Source organism: Harpia harpyja, chromosome 14 (genome assembly GCF_026419915.1).
Source record: "Harpia harpyja isolate bHarHar1 chromosome 14, bHarHar1 primary haplotype, whole genome shotgun sequence".
Lineage (NCBI taxonomy): Eukaryota > Metazoa > Chordata > Aves > Accipitriformes > Accipitridae > Harpia > Harpia harpyja.
This window is the reverse complement of record NC_068953.1, coordinates 31,965,141-31,983,404: the sequence shown is the minus strand read 5'-3', so window position 1 is coordinate 31,983,404 and position 18,264 is coordinate 31,965,141. Positions and strand designations below refer to the sequence as shown.

Genomic DNA, 18,264 nt, shown 5'->3' with positions numbered 1-18,264 from the left:
GGTGAAGTCTTTTATTCTTCATGAGTGCTTAATCCTGCATGACTTACAAACATAAGGAGCAATATCAAGCTATGAATGCAGATATAAAATCAACATATATGTTTTTTCCTGTCTCAGTTAATATGCCATATGGGTGCTGATTTTCATTATATAATCTGTTCTGGGAATGGAAATAAACACCGTTATTATTTGGAAATATTGTGAATGGAATTAGCAATTTGAATCTACTGAATTATTAATGTCTACTTAAATTTGAAGAATCAGTTGTTTTACATCAATAAAAATTTCTAGGCAGATCATAAACTCATTTTATTTTACATTACATTCTCCAGACTATGTTAGATTATCACCTTCTCTTTTGTTTTCAAACCTTTTGAAGTTTTTACCAATATAATGAAACAAGTCACAGAAACACATGCCCAGTTATAAAATACTGTATATACATCTTCTACCTTGTCTCAACTCCACTTGGTTATTAATTTAAAAAGGTCACAATACTTAAGACCACGTGAGTTAAGTTTCTTACGTTGTTCATGAATCATCTTAGTCTACAACTACATTATATAACACTGCTTAGTTTACACACACACCAGAGGATATTTGCAAAACTAAACAAAGATTTTCTGATGGTATCTAGGTTTTGAAAATTGGTCTGTTTAGTGCCAATTCTGTCTCCCCAGGAAGTCAATAGTAGAGAAAGTCACTGTAAAAATGTCTGTTGAATTCAATTAAGTAATGTGTATCAAGGTGGAGAACCTTGCCAAACTGTTATTAAACAAATTATATCAACTTGTTGGTTGTTTGGTTTTTTTTTTAAAAAGGGGCGGGGGGGCAGGCAGACATGTACGTGTTTATGTATATATGTGTATATATAAAGCATATACCTGCCTGATCAAACCTTGAAAACTGGGGAGTACTGCAATGCCTTTAGCAAATTAGGTGCCAGCTTCACCAATATATTACTCCAGTTTTATGCGGTGCTTAATCTCCTGAGAGCAACTAGAGTATTGCAGTGGCAAATCAGTACCTTGGCCCTAAAAGCTTGTTGTCAGTTGATCTATGAAGAGCTTGCATTTACCGCTTTGAGTAAGCATACGGACCTGTGCAACAGCAGCATGTCATTTGGTACATGCATTTAATTTGAATTACAGACTGGAACAAGATTATAGTCTGCCTATTTAGCCAGGTAAATATTAATCTCTCAGACAAATTCTTGAAGTCATGGTCCAGCCTCTCCCCATGTTGGAACCTCCTGCTTCATTTGGTGGATCTGCTTCTGTAGTTCGTCTCTGTCCAGCTTCATTTTCGCTTCTAGAACTTGCCGTAGAGACCCAATGCTCTCATAGATAGCTGCAAATCCTAATTGCAGGTGAAAATTAAATTAGTTCATAGTCAAAAGCAAGAGTATCGCATAATTACTATCAGAATGCGCTTCCTACCATAACACTCTGCTTTACACTAGGAAGATAGCTAAACTTCTGAAGAAAAATAGGACTGTAATTGTGTGCTGATGGCAAAAATGCCCCCGATCGCAGCCAAGCTATGCCTATGTATGCTCTGGGGAGAGCACTTCTAAGCTAATAAGATGTAACCTCTTGTTGCTGTGAATTTCACACGTAGTGAAAATCCTTTTTAATGCCACAGGTGTGGCCATTACATCTGGCCCAAAAGTCTTTAAAGTACTTTGATACAAGCAAAGGCATTTTGCATATTACTATAGGTCGATCATTGTTACCACAATGCAGAATGAAGAACTTGATAACTATGGTCCTACCAGCATTAACTTCAGCTTTCATTTCTTTTATATCTTCATTTATCTCATTTTGAAGTTTGCCAATGCGAATATTTATCTTTTCTTCAGTCTGTTTTGCTTCATGTGCTTCCATGTTTATCTTCTGTATTTCTTCTATTTTGTCAATTTTCTCTGCCATTTGGTTGAATTTCATCTCTATAGCTCTTTCACTCATTTCCTGGAGCCGGGAAAAAGAATTTTCATGATTTATTCTGCATATGAAATTACAGTGGTCTTTCCTAAATATGCAATAGATACTGATTAATCATCTTTTATGTGGAATTCAAAGGTCTAAGGAATGATAATTTTTTATAAAATGGTTTAAACTGACTTGATTACTGTAGGCTAAAATACTGATCTATTTTGAAGTGATTTATTTGAAGACTCAGGCTGTGGGGATGTTATACCTGACATCAGTGAAAAGAGTTATACAAATATTGAGGAGGTCTGAAAATATCACTCAAATAATATCTCAATTACATCATCTTAGTTATTAATAATGCTTTTGAATACTTCCTGAGAAGTATTATTAGGACATTTTAATGAAACTTACAGTGTTTTCCTTTAAAGTCAATGAGAGTTGGTCAATTTTTTGCACAAGCTCTTTTTCAATCCTTTCATGTTCCTGTTCCAACCAGCTACGTGCAGACAAAATCTGGCTGCTGAGTTCCTCAGTAGCATTTTTTAATCTAAGAGCATAATAGAAATTAGCAGATAAAAAAGAGCAAAACTTTTGGTCATTCAGCAGTGACCTTTTTATGGACATGTTCATTAAAAAAAAAAGACAATTTAATATGTTCTTGACACCATATTAAGGTGAATCTTTGAACTTTAAGGCTACTAAACTGGATAAGGTAACAGTTTTAGAAAATAAAGATGAAAGCACAAAAAAATAGCAGTTATTTATACAAAACACATCACAACATTTTGAGGCATAGTAGGATGCAAATTCTTTGCAGCATTGAAAACAGAATATGGTCATCCATTCAGATTATAATCTTTGTGTCCATAGATCTTAAATCTGAACAAAGATTTGGTAACCGTTTATTTTAGTGGCAATGCTGGTTCATATAGCCCCACTTATGTTGTTGCCTATACCCACCTCAAGTTTACACCAACCAATTTTGCCAGTGAAACTGTTTCTTTAGACAGTCTTTTTTCCAGTGAATATTTGAGATCTGGTTCTATTCTTTCTTCTGGTTTGCAAACAGTTTTACTGATGTAACTGATGGGATTGCATGAGGATGGCAATAAGCAGTAAGAAGTAAGGATGTGGACGGCTTAAGCCAGGACTGCCACCAAGTGAAATGCCTGGAGAGGAGTTGATATCTGAATTGAATATATCCCTGTATAATGTCTAGTAGTAGCACAGTAGCTTTTCATTAATAATTTAGGTATTTGAGTTACATATTCATATTTGAAGCCAATTTAAAGCAGTAACACTTTGTGAATGCTGCACCTTGCTTCCTGGTTGCTCGAGTTGAACTTTTTGCCCTGCTCTTGGCAGCCACCTCCAGCATTCGTTGCTTCGTACGGTTCTTGCAAAAAGGTACCAGGCCACTTTTACAAAAATCCTTAGTTCTGTTCTTTAATACAAGTTCTGCCTGAATACTTAACTAGGGACTTCATGGGCATTTCAAAATTGCCTAATCACATTAGGGGCAGAATTCTTGTTGAAAGAGAGTCCCACTTGACAGGCCATTGTGCTTTTGTAGTATCTGTTGAGCACACATACTTATTTAAACAGGTTCATACTTTTGTAGACCTGAAAATTACAACAGTCAAACTTGGAAAATTGAGGCCCTGTCTTCCAAAGGCGCATGGCAGCAGCATGGTTTCCCGGGCACTCACTCACTTCATATCCAGAAGGTGGAGCTGTTGGTTGCTGTCTTTGTAGGCAATCTTCAGCTTCGCCTCTTGTTGCATTATTGATTGCTCTACTCTGCTCAGAAGATGAGAAATCTGAAACAAAATTCAGAATTTACTATTTTTCAACAGCATTTCATCACAGTCTTATTTGGGACATTTTCATAACAGTAGAGGAGATCTTAAAGAAGGGCTATTTTTTCTGACATTTCAAAAAAAATCCTGAATTTGCGCATTTTACTTTATAATGAAAAATATACTATCTCGCAAGATGAAAGTAGCAACATTGTGAAAAATGTAATTTTTCAGCCATGAATTATTTGAACAGTCTTGCCTTGAAAGGGCCTGCCTGCTCCGCCCCCTTGAGACGGCTGAATTTACATGATCCATACGTCTCCAGGTTGCCACATAAGCAGAGTAAACGAATGGCAAAGCACTACACCAATACTGACTGATATTCTCCATCGTTTCATGTATAATGGCTACTGCAGTGACAAAAGTGCTGGATTTAACTGGGGATAGGTCATTACTAACAGAAAATATTTCTCACCAAAACAATCATCCCAGTTTTACATGACATTTACAAACTGTTCTGTTTTACAAGATGCATGACAATAAGCTCCTAGCATGCTGGCATGCTAATATACTATATACTGAGTCTTCTGAGAAAGGTAAAGTGGATTTTAACCATTTACCTACCGCAAAATGAAGATGTAAAATACTTTTGTTGCCCAAGAAAATGGGAAGGCCTTGAGTTGGAGATACGAAGAATCCTTTTCCTTAATGTCATAAGTCTCTGCTTGTATCTAGTGCTCACTTCCATTCTCATACCCAATGGAAGAGAAACCTGACAGACAGATTAATGGATTCACAGAACCCAAAACCAGTTTTGTTTTGCAGACCTTAAAAAATTGTGTTCAAATACCTATAAAATCATCCTGGGAAGGCCAAACATACAGGGAGAGACACTGATGCTTGCATTGTTGTGGTAGTTTTGTAGAGCATCCATGTCATGTTCACATTCCAACCTCAAGAAGCCATTCAGGCCAGTAATCACTGGCTTTCGTTCATTCCTGGAGTCCCTTCAGGTGCCTTTAAATACTAGCCCCTTCTACACAGCATGCTGAAGGCAGCAAATCAAGGACATTTTTTCAGTCAGAGCAGTACAGTAATGCAGCTAGGTACCAATGTTCAATCTAATGAGGACTGTGAGGAGATACACCTCTCCATTTGTAAATCTGTGACCTTCCAGGATAATAATTAACAGTAATGGAGTCTGTGTGAATTAGACTATAACTCTTACCCATACATGGATCACCTTGGTCTAAATGCCATACCTGTATTTCTGCCTCTTTAATTTTAGATTCTAAGATCAGCTTGGAGGTATGTTGGTCTTTAGTTAGGCTCTGAAGTCTTTCATAGGTAATTTTGTGCTCTGCAGACAGTCTGGCTAACCCAGCATCACACCTGTTGGAATAAATAAATACCAAAGCAACAGCTGAATAGAATATAAGGTCCAGGCTTTTTAAATTATCCATTTTAGACTGGGCATTTCTGTGAAATTTCTGGCTGTCTAGCAAAACAATGTCTTATGAGACTGTAAGCATGGTGATATATCTCATAGTATTCAGCAAACTGCTCCCAAATGGGACTAGAAGTCAACTAGTCTGACATATACGCTCCTGTCTTCTTGGCACTGACATAATATGTGTAGACTGTGTTGTTATCAGTCAGGGAAATCACATTAGAAATGCAAAGGTGCAGAATTTCAATACCTTGTGTTTTTGTCATACTCCAAAAGATATCTGTTAAGGGGTGTATGATTTCCCGTACGTGATTAGAAGCCTAAATAATTGAGGACCATTTTTTCATTACTGTAGCTGTGTTCCTCTGAGTTTTACATTTTTTATTTTTATTTGTGAAATAGTAGTATACAATTAATATGTGTAGTAAACAATGTGGGGCAAATTTTATAGTTATTAGACTTTATTTAGGTAAAACTGTCATTGAAAGCAATGGCAATTTTGTCTTACAAAAGACTATGAAATGCAGCCCTGGAACATAATAATTATTGTTTCCTTTCTTCGCATTAGAATGTTTCTTGATGCTGTAATATTTTCAGGATAAATGTGCTATAGAACGTGTGCATTTTCTACCACATTTCAAAAATACCTTGGTCAGGTGGATTTCATCTACAGAAATACAATAAGGACATTAACTGAGCTGTAAAAATCTAATTACTGTAATTTCAGGAGTAAGACCTCTGAAGTATGAGTCATGTATATTTTTTTGCTAAGGGAAATATGTAATCGGCAATGTTAACAAATTTGATCTATGAAACTGATGGAGAACAGACAGCAGTTACAATTTGAGGGAGAAAAAGGCTGTAAAATGGAACAAGCTAAGGCATGTTAAGTCATTATAACCAATGACACATTTTAACCTCTTTTTAGTCACATTTCAGTTTGAAGACTTTCATTGCACCATGCATTTTCATCACCTCAGTTACAGTAACTACCATTATCATTAAACATGAAGGGAAAGTAACAGCTAAAATGACAAACGGAGCATCTGCTTAGTATTATGGTACAATTTCAATATGAAAATAATCAGTAATGCAAAATAGCACATAGAAATTATAACACTTGTGGGAATTAATTTAGAGTTTAGCAGTTCAGCATTGTGAGACCAATTAGTAGCATCTGTAGGAAGACCAGCTAAGGTTTACACAGCAGTGAACCATACTTGTAGGTCTTACAACCAGGCTGTTTCTATAGAAAGACGAGAGAAGCCAAATCTCTTCCATGTTGTTACAATCAGAGAGAATCAGAGGAATGAAATCATCTTGCATCTAGTCAACAAAAGCCTATGGGCTCAAAAAAATGGTTAGCTTTGTTTCTCTGAGGCATGACAGAAAATATAAAAAGCAACAGCTTTGAAACTACTGTAGCCAGTGTAAACAGCAGGCATCTGTAATTGTTTTTAAGGCAAATTAGTGTTTTGGGTTTAATCACAGTGCATCACAGTGGGCGTTGAACTCAGTTACGTGATCAAAGGGGTCATATAGTTGCATGGTAACTGAAACATTAAAATTCTGACTATGTTAATTTAGTGGCAGCCTGATATGCATTAATCAGATAATTTCATTTTTCTACAGGGATACTGTAATTGGTACCTTTTTAAACAAAGATGGAATAAAGATTAAATTCCATTGTCTGTGGTTACGGAATGTTTATCCTGCTACGGGGTTTTTTGTTTTTAAACCAATATTCCATATATTGAAGTGGTCAGAGAGAAGTCTCTGTGCTATATATATGTACACACTCACAAACACCTGATTAGTTTTGACCTGGAAGAAAATATTAGCGTGCTGCAGACAAAGAATGAATATTAGTTTTGTGAGTTATATACATTTTCAGTTAAAAACTTAGAACAATTAAACAACTTGAGTCCATGCTTCCACTAGCTTTCAAGTGTGTGTGGAGGGGCAATAATAAGATGAACACATGGAAAACCATGGGCTTTCTAACACTTTTGATTCAGGTTTCTACTGCAGGGTGGGTCAGAAGAAAACGAGCAAGCTAAACAAAAGGGCACATTATAGTTTGGAATTTTTTGTGTTTAAAAAAAAAAAAAGAGAGGAGAAAAAAACCTGGAACACTACAATGCCCACTGAATTTCCCATACTTCTGAAAGTTCTGCTTTGATACTTCGTTATAGATTCATGTTAAAATGACAATAGAGTTCTTAAAAATAGAACTAAATGTTTCTGAACACTGGATTTAAGTTCCTGGGTAATTTAATCACGCTGTCTATATAAATGAAGCCAGTGGACTATGGCTATAAAGACAGAAGTTGAAAACAACTTTCAAGATTTGGTCATATTAAAAGCACAAGGAAAGAAATGAGAAATAGATTAAGATGTCTAAGAAGATTACTAGTTTAAAAATATAAGAGCTGTATATACAACAATTTTTTACAAAGAAATGCACAATAAATAATTCTGTGTCTTCATGTCTGAAATGCTGAAGCTGGCCTTACAAACAACCCAGTGCAGTTTTTCATGTGCAGTTGCACACATGCACTGTTGAAATCTGGGGCAAAGATGCACTAGAATTTGTTTGGTTTACTACTGTTTGATTTTGGAGGAAATTCTCTGAAAGTTCTGATTGCCAAGCTGTGTACTTACGTGAAATTAGTAAGTGAAGAATAAATTGAGAGATTTCATAGTGCCAAGTATTATTCTCAATTTCAGAATGCAGTATAATTCTAGAAACCAGTAATGTTTAATACAAAGAGTGAAATTATCAAACAACTGCCTTCCAAGTTGTAAGTTGCAAAAGCAGTAGTTATTTTTCTGGCACGCTGAAGAGTGTTTTTGTTATCTTTGATCTCTAAGAAATCAAAACACAATGGCTGCTCTATTCAGTATCACCAGGGACTAGATAAAGCTGAGAACTACACTGATACTCCACAGCAGTATGCTATATAAATACACTGTAATGGTAAATATGGATTTTTAATGTTCCTGTTTTATTATACGAGTGTTTCAGTGAAAAACACGTAGCTGAAGAACAAGTAGTGAAAAGCAAGTTGATAACGTCCAGAGTATCCACTGGGCAAGAACAGCAGAGCTGGTAGATTCTGAATAGCCTGGATCAGGGAGCCCAGATCAGTCCTCACTGTGTGCATCTCCTACACAGCAAGTAGCCAGAGTGCAGCAGATGTGTTGTGCTTATGAAGTTCATAAATGCAGTGCATCCCAGATGCATCAGACTCATTTTCTGTGCAGTGTAGGAAAATCTGCCTACATGTAATGAGTTCAGGGTGTCTGAAATGAATCAGATCTACAATGTATATAAAAAATTATGTATATATGCAAAGTAGGCCCAATTTGAACATGCATAGTTGCCATTTCTCTGGATGTTTCAGCTATCAGGAAGCTTCTGGAGACAGCTACTGCTATGGTTCTGACCAGGCTGCTGTATTTAAACTTTCCGAATGATCATAGTCTACAAGTTATCCTGTAAATAAATGATAAGGCACTACTCATGAGTTTTATGATCTAATATCACTAGAAATAGAATTGGTAAATCTGTGTTATATAAAATTGCCAACATCAGGGACAGGAGGCTGGAGTAATGGATCTATCGGTATCTATCTAATGTGTCACTGAATTTAATTACAGGTAATATTTTCCTTAAAATTAATAAAAATAATGCTGATTCTTAGGAAAATGTGCAGCATCATTCACAGTGAACACTGTAATGATGCTTTATGATTTCATCAATAAATTATGCTTAATGAGAAACGGCCCCGAGACATGAGCTGTAACGTGTATTCAGTCTTCTGCTGCTGCTGGGGCTATTAGTTGATTCTGTGATGCAGGTGAGGTCAACTGTGACGCCTGTCCAAATCTCACCCCTCCAGAGCTGTGGGTAGCGTGGTTTTGGAGCTGTGCTTCAGAACTGCATGTGCATGTAGGGATCCCTGTTCTCATCATTAAACGCAGCAACCCTCAAGAAATAACGAGACAGTTGTTGTTCGATGATATACTGACATGTTACAGAACCGTTGGTGTTAGGAAATAAACACCACTCTCTCCAATATTGAAGTTGAATAGGATGTTTAGTATGCATGTAATTACTGGAACTGAAATTTGGCCAGAATCCTGAGATTGACACTGAAATTATTACGTGACCAAAAGGTTCAGACTCAAATGATTTACTATCATGCAGCATATATAAACTGATTCATACTGATTGTCCGTCTGCACACTTCTAGCCTAGAGCAAACGTGGTGTACTTGGAGTTAAATTAGCCTACTGTCACTACAGCCTGAGCCATACATCGTACCTTGACTGTGGCCGGGAGCTGACGCACAGTAAGTTGGTCACCCACAGTAACTTGATCACGTTTCTAAGGTTTCACTCTTTGAACTCATCTGAAAGCTAGCAGGACTAGGTGTAAAAGTAAAATTACACTAGGTGAGTTCAGCTTATTTTATATAAGGAGCATTGGCTAGAGTAATCGGAAAGCGTTTATCCCAGGGAAAGTTTCTGCTAAGTATCCGTACAGTGCCAACAGCATAACAAACTGCCATCTTGACCATGATCTCCAGATATTACTATAATCATTATTCACAGGAACACTAATTTTCAAAGTAGAATATGTCTGTAAATAAAGGCAGATAGCTTTCTTCTATGGAACACTGCTTTAACTTGATATCTGATAAAGGGAAGCTTATTTTCTTCTTATTCAGGGAAAATTTTTATGTAGAGAGCATAATGTTGGCTAGAAGGTAACAGTTAAAAGACAGCAAACTCATTCTCTTATGGTAATGAATACAAATATCCAACATTCATTTCACCGTCTGACATAAGGCAGATTGGTATAATCTCATACAACTATCAGATAAATTGCCACCCAGGCACAGTACAAGGGCATTGCCCTAAGTAAGTAAAGGAAGAAATCCTGGCACAGACTGTGCTAGTGCACCACCGATCCCCGTACGAAGTACTTGGGACAGGCAAGGGCCCCATTGTGAAGCTCAGGCTGGCATGTGTTTATTCACTTGAGTTCTGTTACTGAAAGCAAAGTCACTATATTTTGCTTCACAAGGTGTCAGTAACTGTGTTGCTCCAAATACGGACCTCTCTCAGGATGTAGTATGATCTCAAAGTGGACTTTTTATATAAAGAAGCAGGAAGATCTAAGCATGTAAATTTGTCAGGGATTTCTCAGTGAGGTAGATATATGTGTGTGTGTGTGTGTCTCTCTCTCTCTCTCTAAATTTTTCAATCAGTTTTCTGATTTGACAAAATAAATTTGTCTAGTTCTTTCCTGTTTGCTAAAGGGTAACAACAACAAAAAAAAGAGTATGTAAAACCTCTCTAAAGTATTCTTTACAAAATGGGCTATGAAAGTTACAGTGGAAACTTCAAACAATCAAATAATCTATGAGAAAGCTTTAGATCAAGGAGAATACCCCCCTGATTATTTTTGTAGGCTGTTGCAGGTTATCACTAAATCAGTTGAAGTATAAGAAAGAAGAATAAAAATTATCTGTACAATATAGACAATAGGTCAAATTCAGGACAAGTATAATTCCACCGAAGTTATTAGCCAAGCTACTTTAGGCCAGATTAGGTCCTTTTTCTATAGCTGTACATATCCTCTGTCTTTTATGTTCAACTTTACAGACACTTAGATAATGATGTTGTACTGGGGTTTGTAAATGTGTCATTGATGGCACAACCTGACATCTGTGTAGTTGCACAGTTGTAATCTGGAGTTTCAAGTAGCCTGTAAAACCTCTATTATTTTATAGTTTTCTGTTCCTTATGTGTCAGGTAGCCTATGTAGTTTTTAATATGGCTAACCAATAACTGAATGCACAGATTTTTACTTCTAAAATATATGCAAAAATGTGCAACTATTCTGTTCTTTACAAGTGCAGATTGTTCCCTGCTGCCTTTATAATTGTGCTAATTAATTTGTTTCAAAGATAGACCAGTCTAACCACAGTACTTTTAAAAGCTGAACCAAATCCAAATTCCTAAGGAATTTGAAGTAATTTACTAAAAACTAATTTCAGGAATTTCAGGAATTAAGAATGATATTGTTAAGTTTAATATGTCACACTGGAATGCAAAGGATTATTATTCATTTTCTTGAAAACACCGAGCAAAATTATCCTGGGAATATTGCCAAAGTTGAATTCAACCCATTATCATTAACATTCATACTTCAAGATTAAAACATTAGCTAGTCCCCAAAATATACTTCCATGTTGACTTTTACCTTGCAACTCTTCCCCGAAGATCTCCTAAACCAGAAAGCTGCCGCATTTCCAGACTCTTCAGGGTAGAATTTGTTCCATAGCTGAGATTGTCTCTGACACGTATCTGTTCCTGCAGCATCTACAAAGCATTCATATGCAAATATAAACTCAGTATGTCACATTTAATGTACACTTAAAATGTCACTTGTTATCTTTCATTATTTCAGTAACATCAGATACCATTTTATTATTACTTTATTAAAAGCTTTGTCTTGTATCATACTAAACCAGATAGCTTTTAGGTCATTTATTTCTTATTCTTAGTGTCCAATCTGCACATAAATACCATAATATGTATAAAGTATAACTTGACAATGGAATGGAGACTTAAATATGAGTTTTTATCTTTTTGTTTTCCCCACCAGACCCCTGTTGCTCATTGCAGCAGAGGTCAGACATGAAGTCATGTATCTGCATACGATTAGGTCATAAAAATGAGCAGTTGGGTTTGGCTATTTGGTGTTGTCAGTAAGTCGGAAGTGAAGGAAAGTTTGTTACAGAGCTAAGGCATTTCCTAGTGTTTATACCGCACGACTTTTGGACTGAAGTTGAGCTGGCTGTTAGTGTCTCATTAATTCATTTTTTCAAGGTTTTCCAGTGCAGCTTTTGAAAGCAAGCTTATTAGTACCACAAAGGTTTCTGTGTTTATATGCTAATGTCCTGTGCTATTTTCATAGCCACTGAAAGAATTATGTAATTTGCAAACAGTTTTTCAAGTTATAAAAACAATTTACAAGCTTACAGGATCTTCAGACCTTGCCTGACCTTTACTTATCCTGTGGTAAACTTTCTTATTAAATTAGAAGGAATAAGTAGCTGCAATGGCATTAGTCCTGTGAAAAATTCTTAACATACCTCAATGTCCCGATTAAGCTGCCTCACTATTGCCGTTATGTTTCGGATATGTTCTTCCAAGAGTTGCCTAGCCAACCGGTCACCCCCCCCTTTGTTCTGCATTCTGTGCAGAGTGGAAACAATGTCCTCCTTAATGCGAAAAGCGTGTTCCACAAGAGCCGCCGTTGTTTTCTCATGGCTTAGGATTCTGTCTTCCAGCTGATCCACCAGGCTTGCAGATGCCAACGGGACTGCTGTCAACGCCTGGCTATGCAGTGGTATGTTTCGAACTCGTCTAGTGAAGAAGAATATCCAGATATTGTTAAGTTCTCACACAAAACTCTGCAATGTCTTTCCACTGGAGACAGTGCGATACTATCTTAGTAGCAATACTGGGGCGAAGCACCAAAATACTCCCCGAGAGAGGGCCCACTGCTACAAATCAGTGAGTGCTGTGTTGGCTACTGTGTGTACCTTGTACAAAGGCAGGTCAGGCTCTTTTTCCTGCTCTTTAAGGAAGCTTACAAAAAGCATAAGATCTTAAGAAAAGGACATTAGCGTTATAAAAGTAGTTACAATTCAGGACTACAATTTGATTAAGAATCCAAATTCAAAGCCCTCTTACTGAGTTTCAAAAGCGATGCTATTTGTGTCTACAGTTTTCAGGCTTAATCAAAGCAGTAACTGTAGAAGGTAGATGCTGCAAATGAAATGGAAACAGACCAAAATTAAAAAGGAGTAGCTTGTGTCCGTTCCTTTTTTCAGTCTCTATAGCTATCCTGTAATACCATACAGAAGCTTGTTCCCCTATGAACTGGACAGGAGCATATGTAGGTGTAGAAACTGAGAAGAGACCAAAATTATGACAAGCTTCTCATAGTCTTAGAAGTCAAATTTTCCCCCCAAATAGCTTACATTTGGGTACCTTGAATAATTGTCTAGATTTTTCAAGAGAGCTCTGCACTGCATAGCTTCCATGGAAAGCAATGGAGCTTATGGGTGCTCCAAGTAAAAAATAGACTGCTAATGCATGCAATCTTTTCCTGCTGCTATATTCTGTAAAGAATGAAGAACATTTTCAGAAGCACAAGTGGAAGATACTAGTTCAACCCCACTTTGAAAGAGGAGATCTTTTTCTTGGAACTCTGTTATTTAGTGTGTATTCTCCATGTTGTTTCCTGTTAATGAGCCAAATTAACAGTTTACTTTCACCATGATGATATTGTTAGAGAGATGTATGAGGACTCTAACAAAGGTCACTTCTGGCTCTGAGTTTTCACACTTATTCCATGCTCTTAGAAGAGTGGCTAAAGTATAGTATTCTTGGACTTATACTCAGTTACAGTTTAAGCTATTTTTGGGAAAGGTTTAAGTAAAAGCTGAGTAAGGAAGTGTGATTTGGGCCATGATTTAAATGAGTCTACAGTATTTCACTTTGCTTTGCATACTAATGCCAAAGTCCCAAGTCACAGCATTACTATATATAGGGAACTGAGAGACACATAATACTCTGCAATATGAAGATTTTATTTTTTACATTCCAAACTGTACCTTTCAGAAGGGGCAAGAGTTGGGAAGATTGGGCTTCGCTGGGCCATTTTCTGGTCAATAATTTATGTCTGTTGAAAAAGTACACATTGAATTATTTAATAGTTTATATCTGGCACTGAAATGACTTAATGCTTCTGCTTTAAGTGAATCTTTAAGTAAAGTTTAAGATTATGCTGATGGCTCTGATCTTGGCATTCAAATATTGCTTATGAAGTAAATGCAAATAAAAATCAATACAAAAAAACAAAAGAATGAAAACTAAAAACTGCTAAGAAGCTTTTTATAGTGAAAACGATACTCTCGAAAAAGGCAAGGTTGACAGCCTTGAAATTGAAGTCTGCTGTTGACCCACAGAACTGGTTTGGCAGGACAGAGGCAAACAAACTTCTTGTCCCCAATCTGTCTACTGGTCTCAGACATCATCAATCGATGAATAAAAAGTAAGATCTACAGGATTATCACAAAGCTTAAGAAAGTATTGGCTAGAGAATGAAATAAAAATATTTCATGACAGCAGATTATGAGGGGAAAGGTGTTTTTCAGGTAAAAGCATTGGCAGTCAGAAACCTAAATAAAATGTGTTAGACATCAGCATAGTTTAGCAAAACTGAGTCTTTCATTAATTTGTCTTCAAATCTAAATGACCACACTTTATGTTGTAAGTAAATTCTTCTGTGGTAAGAATATAGGTTCTGTTCTTAATTTTTAGATGTAGCCAGCCAGACTGCGACAGACGTTGCAGCAGGGTAGGTCTGTTAAATTGCTTCAGAAAGACATTTTAGATATCTTGCTGTAAGTGAGACCAGTACCTAGCTCAGTAGCTTTGTCTGCTGACAGAAATTAAATTAATGAAAAAGGTGGTAGCCTTAATCAAATCCAGCTCTTCCACCCTATATAGAACAAATAAACATTTTTAACTATAAAGAGAATGAGCATGGCCTGAGCCTGAATTCCCTGGGAACTTAAAATCCTCACTGAAAACTGAAGGCTGATGTATGAAAAGAATTTTGCAATTGCTGATGAAATGTGGTGCAATATGCTGTACAAACAGAAAGAGAAAAATAGGGTTATTGAAACAAAATATTCAGATATCGATTGTAAAGAAGTGATAGGACTATCCTCTGAGATCTCAAAATGCAAAGCATGTCTGTGCTTTAGAAACGTATGAAAGCACTGCCTAAAAGCAGAGAGCAAACATTGTCACAGTGTGTGTGTTCTATTTATAGCACAGTGCTTCAGAAACTACAAATTAGAAAAAAAATAGGTTTAAGAGAAGCTGGGTTGCTGAGCAGCAATGACACTAGACTGGAATTCAGAAAGTCTGATTTTAATTCCTTGCTCAATCTCTGATCCTCATGACTTTGGACAAGTATTTCCATGTCTAATGACTCAATTTCCCTATATGGAACACAGAGATAGTGATACCTACCTCCTTGTTTAAGTTCTTACATGCCTATAAAAAGCATGCTGTAAGAGCTGGGATCATTATGATGACTTTGCATTCAGAATCCTGCGCACACACTGAATGTCCAGTCCTGCAATCTGTTCCTCACACTCGTAGTTTCTCAGTTGATTTTTTTTTTTTAAACAACGCCACTGCTCTGCAGGGCGTCCCTCCTAGCTGTACCACGAGGTTATACAGTAACCGGGCACCCAGTTCTCAGTACATCTGAGCTCGTTTACTGTTAGTCCTCTGGGCCATAGCACATTTTAATGATCTTGATGCAGTGAAGCATTTAAACACAATTTAACTATAAACACAGGAATATCCCACTGATTTAAGAAGAGCTATGTGTATCACAGCAGCAAAGCACTGGATGCTACCTAGAAAAATGAAGAACAAATATTAAAGTCTGTACATCTAGCAGTATCTTAGTGAAATACACCTTATAAAAAACCAGTCAAACAAAAGAATCCTCAACTCAAGTGTTTTATGGCCTTCATTTATTATCGACTGAAAAAAAATGTTTGCAGCAGAGTAAGCATAGGACTGCTTCAAGTTTTTACTTTCTCTGCCAGACTACCATTAGACATGCAGCTAAATGCAAATGTCTGGAGAAATTGTGCACGTGAAACAAAAGTTAGGCAGATGGACTTCTCATTCGTTATTGCTAACTTAAGCACATCACTTCGTACACAGTGAAATATCCCATCATCAGTCATCAGATTTCTTAATCCAATCCAACATCCAGAAAGGATGTGCTAAGATCTTGTTCAGCAGTTGTACAAAACTTTTCTGCAGTTTGGAGGTATTTGCAGTAAACAATAACAGATAGGCGTCAGAACTAATGACAAATTCCCTCTCCATGAGTGTGTGTAATACCGATTTAGACCAACAAATACAAAATAAAAGAAAAAAAAAATGTTCTGATGCCTAGATTTAGAGGAGTGTAGTTTCACATAGCTCCAATTTTAATGGCAGTTAACAGCGATCGACTTAGATATCAGTTGAGATACTGGCTTCAGGTGCTTAATATTTTTTTTTTTTTTAATGATGTTGTCTCCTGCTTGATACTGCCATAGCAGTTGAAATCATGATATATTAACCCAGTAAATCTCAGTTGATTGGTTTAATTTACTGAATATTCAAAATATACTTGTCACATGGACGAGATAAAGGTTTTTCCCAGTTGTAAATGGTATGCCTGATTGCCAAAAATAACAGTTCACTTGATACGTAGGGCAGTTTCCATGCAAACACGGGGTACTACTTTTGATCTTCAAGGTCTTTTCCAACCTAAACAAGTCTCTGATTCTATGATTTATCATTTAAGTCACTGACATCAGACATGTAAAAGCTTGAAAAAAAATCATACATGGGACATGCTGAAGAAACACTTTCAGCAATGCGAAGTTCATTCCTTGCTATTGGTACTGTGGCATCCCTTCCCCACTTCAGCAGACTGCCTTGCATGTTTATTTTCTGCAGGTTCTCCATTTCTCCTGTTTTGAAAGATAATCACATCTGTAGTGTTCAGTTCTCCATCTTCCATTATAACCTATGTCTAATACTTGATGTAATGTCTGTGCACCTTGGAGCGTTTTTCACGTTCATTCTCACAATATGCCTGTGGGGTAGGAAAGCGTTATTATCCCTGAAAATATTATTTTCCTGATGTCGCTGGTAGGGAAGTGAAGCACGGGGAGGGCTATGTGACTTGCCACAAGTCACAGGGGAGTCAAAGCAGACTGAAATACCTGCCTAGGCAAACACTTTAATCACTCTTTTCTTCTTAAAATAGAAACCGCTTTGGTTGCTCTACAGGGAGCATATGACAGCCCCACCCCAGGAGCTGCAAGATCCTGGTGTTACTCCGAAGCACTTTGGGGCAACGTTTTGGAGTAAGTGAGGAAGTCCCTGTGTCGCGACTCGGCAAAAGGATGGGTCAAAGCCCGACTGTATCGGAGAGTCACGTGAAACGAACCCTTGCAAAACCCCTCTGGACCGCTATGACATTTTGTGGGTGCTGGAGTGCGGGGGGGAGGCTCCCCACTGGGAGAGGGGTAGCCATGCCAGCGTGGCTCCGAGCCCCGGCTAAGGGTCCTCTCGAGAAACAGGTCTGATCAGCTCAGGTGCTTGACGGTGCTAAGGCAGCTATGCAGCAACTGGGATCCGAGCTGGACTCCGTGCCTGTGCCGTGCCTGCGCTCCGCCTGCGCTCTGCCTCGCCCGCGGCTCTGCCGCACGGGCAGGCCCGGGACCCCGCAGGGACCGCAGCCGCTCCTCGGTGGAAGGGTCATCGGTAAACGCGGTGGTGGTCGCGGGAACACGGGGTATACGACAGCCGACAGGACATCACAGCGCGGACACCGCTCTACGGCCATGCAACACGGAGGGACAGAGTCGGGACAGACTCTCCGGCGGGCGCAGGGCGCTGCGCTCACTCACCAGTGCTGGATCAGGGCAGGGCAGGGCTGCCCGTCCGTCCCCTGCATCCCAGCGGCCGGCTGAGCCCCGCTCTTTAAGGCGCTGCCGCCGCTACGGCAGCCGTTCGCGAAGCGTCCTGACCGCCCCTAGCGCACCCGGGGCGTCCGTCCGTCCGTCCGTCCGTCCATCCGCGGCGCGGCGCGGCGTGGCGGCCCTCCGCCCGCCCGGCTGCGCGGAGTGGGGCCGCCGCCGCAGGCCGGGCTGCGGGAGCGGTTGCCAGGACGCCGTCGCCATGGGAACGCGCTCGGCGGGGGGCAGCGCCGCGCCGGCGGCCCGGGGGCGGGAGCGGGGGGGGGCGGGAGGAATATCCCAGCGGCGGGACGAGCCGCTCGCAGTCGTCGCTTCCTCGCTGTGTTTCGTGGCAGTGTCCGCTCCCTGGGAAGGAGGGGGGAGAGACAGACCCCGCAAATAGCAGCGGCGCTCCCTGCGGCGCGGCGGATGGGCGAGGAGGC

The 18,264-nt window shown here is 38.7% G+C and overlaps 1 protein-coding gene across 5 annotated transcripts; it reads right to left on the bottom strand.

Moving 5' to 3' along the window:
• Window positions 1-284: 284 nt before the first annotated feature.
• FAM81A (family with sequence similarity 81 member A) lies at window positions 285-17,902 on the bottom strand. 5 transcript variants are annotated; one of them, XM_052808642.1, is made up of 12 exons: window positions 17,774-17,902; window positions 16,918-16,953; window positions 16,702-16,828; window positions 15,315-15,709; window positions 13,886-13,953; window positions 12,356-12,629; window positions 11,461-11,579; window positions 4,996-5,125; window positions 3,648-3,754; window positions 2,346-2,481; window positions 1,775-1,970; window positions 285-1,359 (listed from the first exon to the last, which is right to left on the bottom strand). In XM_052808642.1, exons 5-12 carry the CDS (start codon window positions 13,930-13,932, stop codon window positions 1,220-1,222), a joined length of 1,149 nt encoding a protein of 382 aa, XP_052664602.1. In that variant the 5' UTR covers window positions 13,933-13,953; window positions 15,315-15,709; window positions 16,702-16,828; window positions 16,918-16,953; window positions 17,774-17,902; the 3' UTR covers window positions 285-1,219. The 5 variants fall into 5 exon arrangements, with proteins under 5 accessions (XP_052664602.1, XP_052664599.1, XP_052664603.1 ...); XM_052808639.1 differs by having other exon boundaries at window positions 16,702-16,953; XM_052808643.1 differs by lacking the exon at window positions 16,918-16,953 and having other exon boundaries at window positions 17,774-17,858.
• Between the last annotated feature and the right edge of the window lie 362 nt (window positions 17,903-18,264).

Excerpts from the sequence above, each read along its gene's own strand:
- FAM81A (XM_052808639.1), bottom strand. The coding sequence starts at position 13,932 with ATGGCCCAGCGAAGCCCAATCTTCCCAACTCTTGCCCCTTCTGAAAG. Across the intron at positions 11,580-12,355 it reads AGCTTAATCGGGACATTGAG|ATGCTGCAGGAACAGATACG; the intron begins GTATGTTAAGAA and ends AATGCTTTGTAG. Across the intron at positions 1,971-2,345 it reads TGACTTTAAAGGAAAACACT|GAAATGAGTGAAAGAGCTAT; the intron begins GTAAGTTTCATT and ends TCCCGGCTCCAG.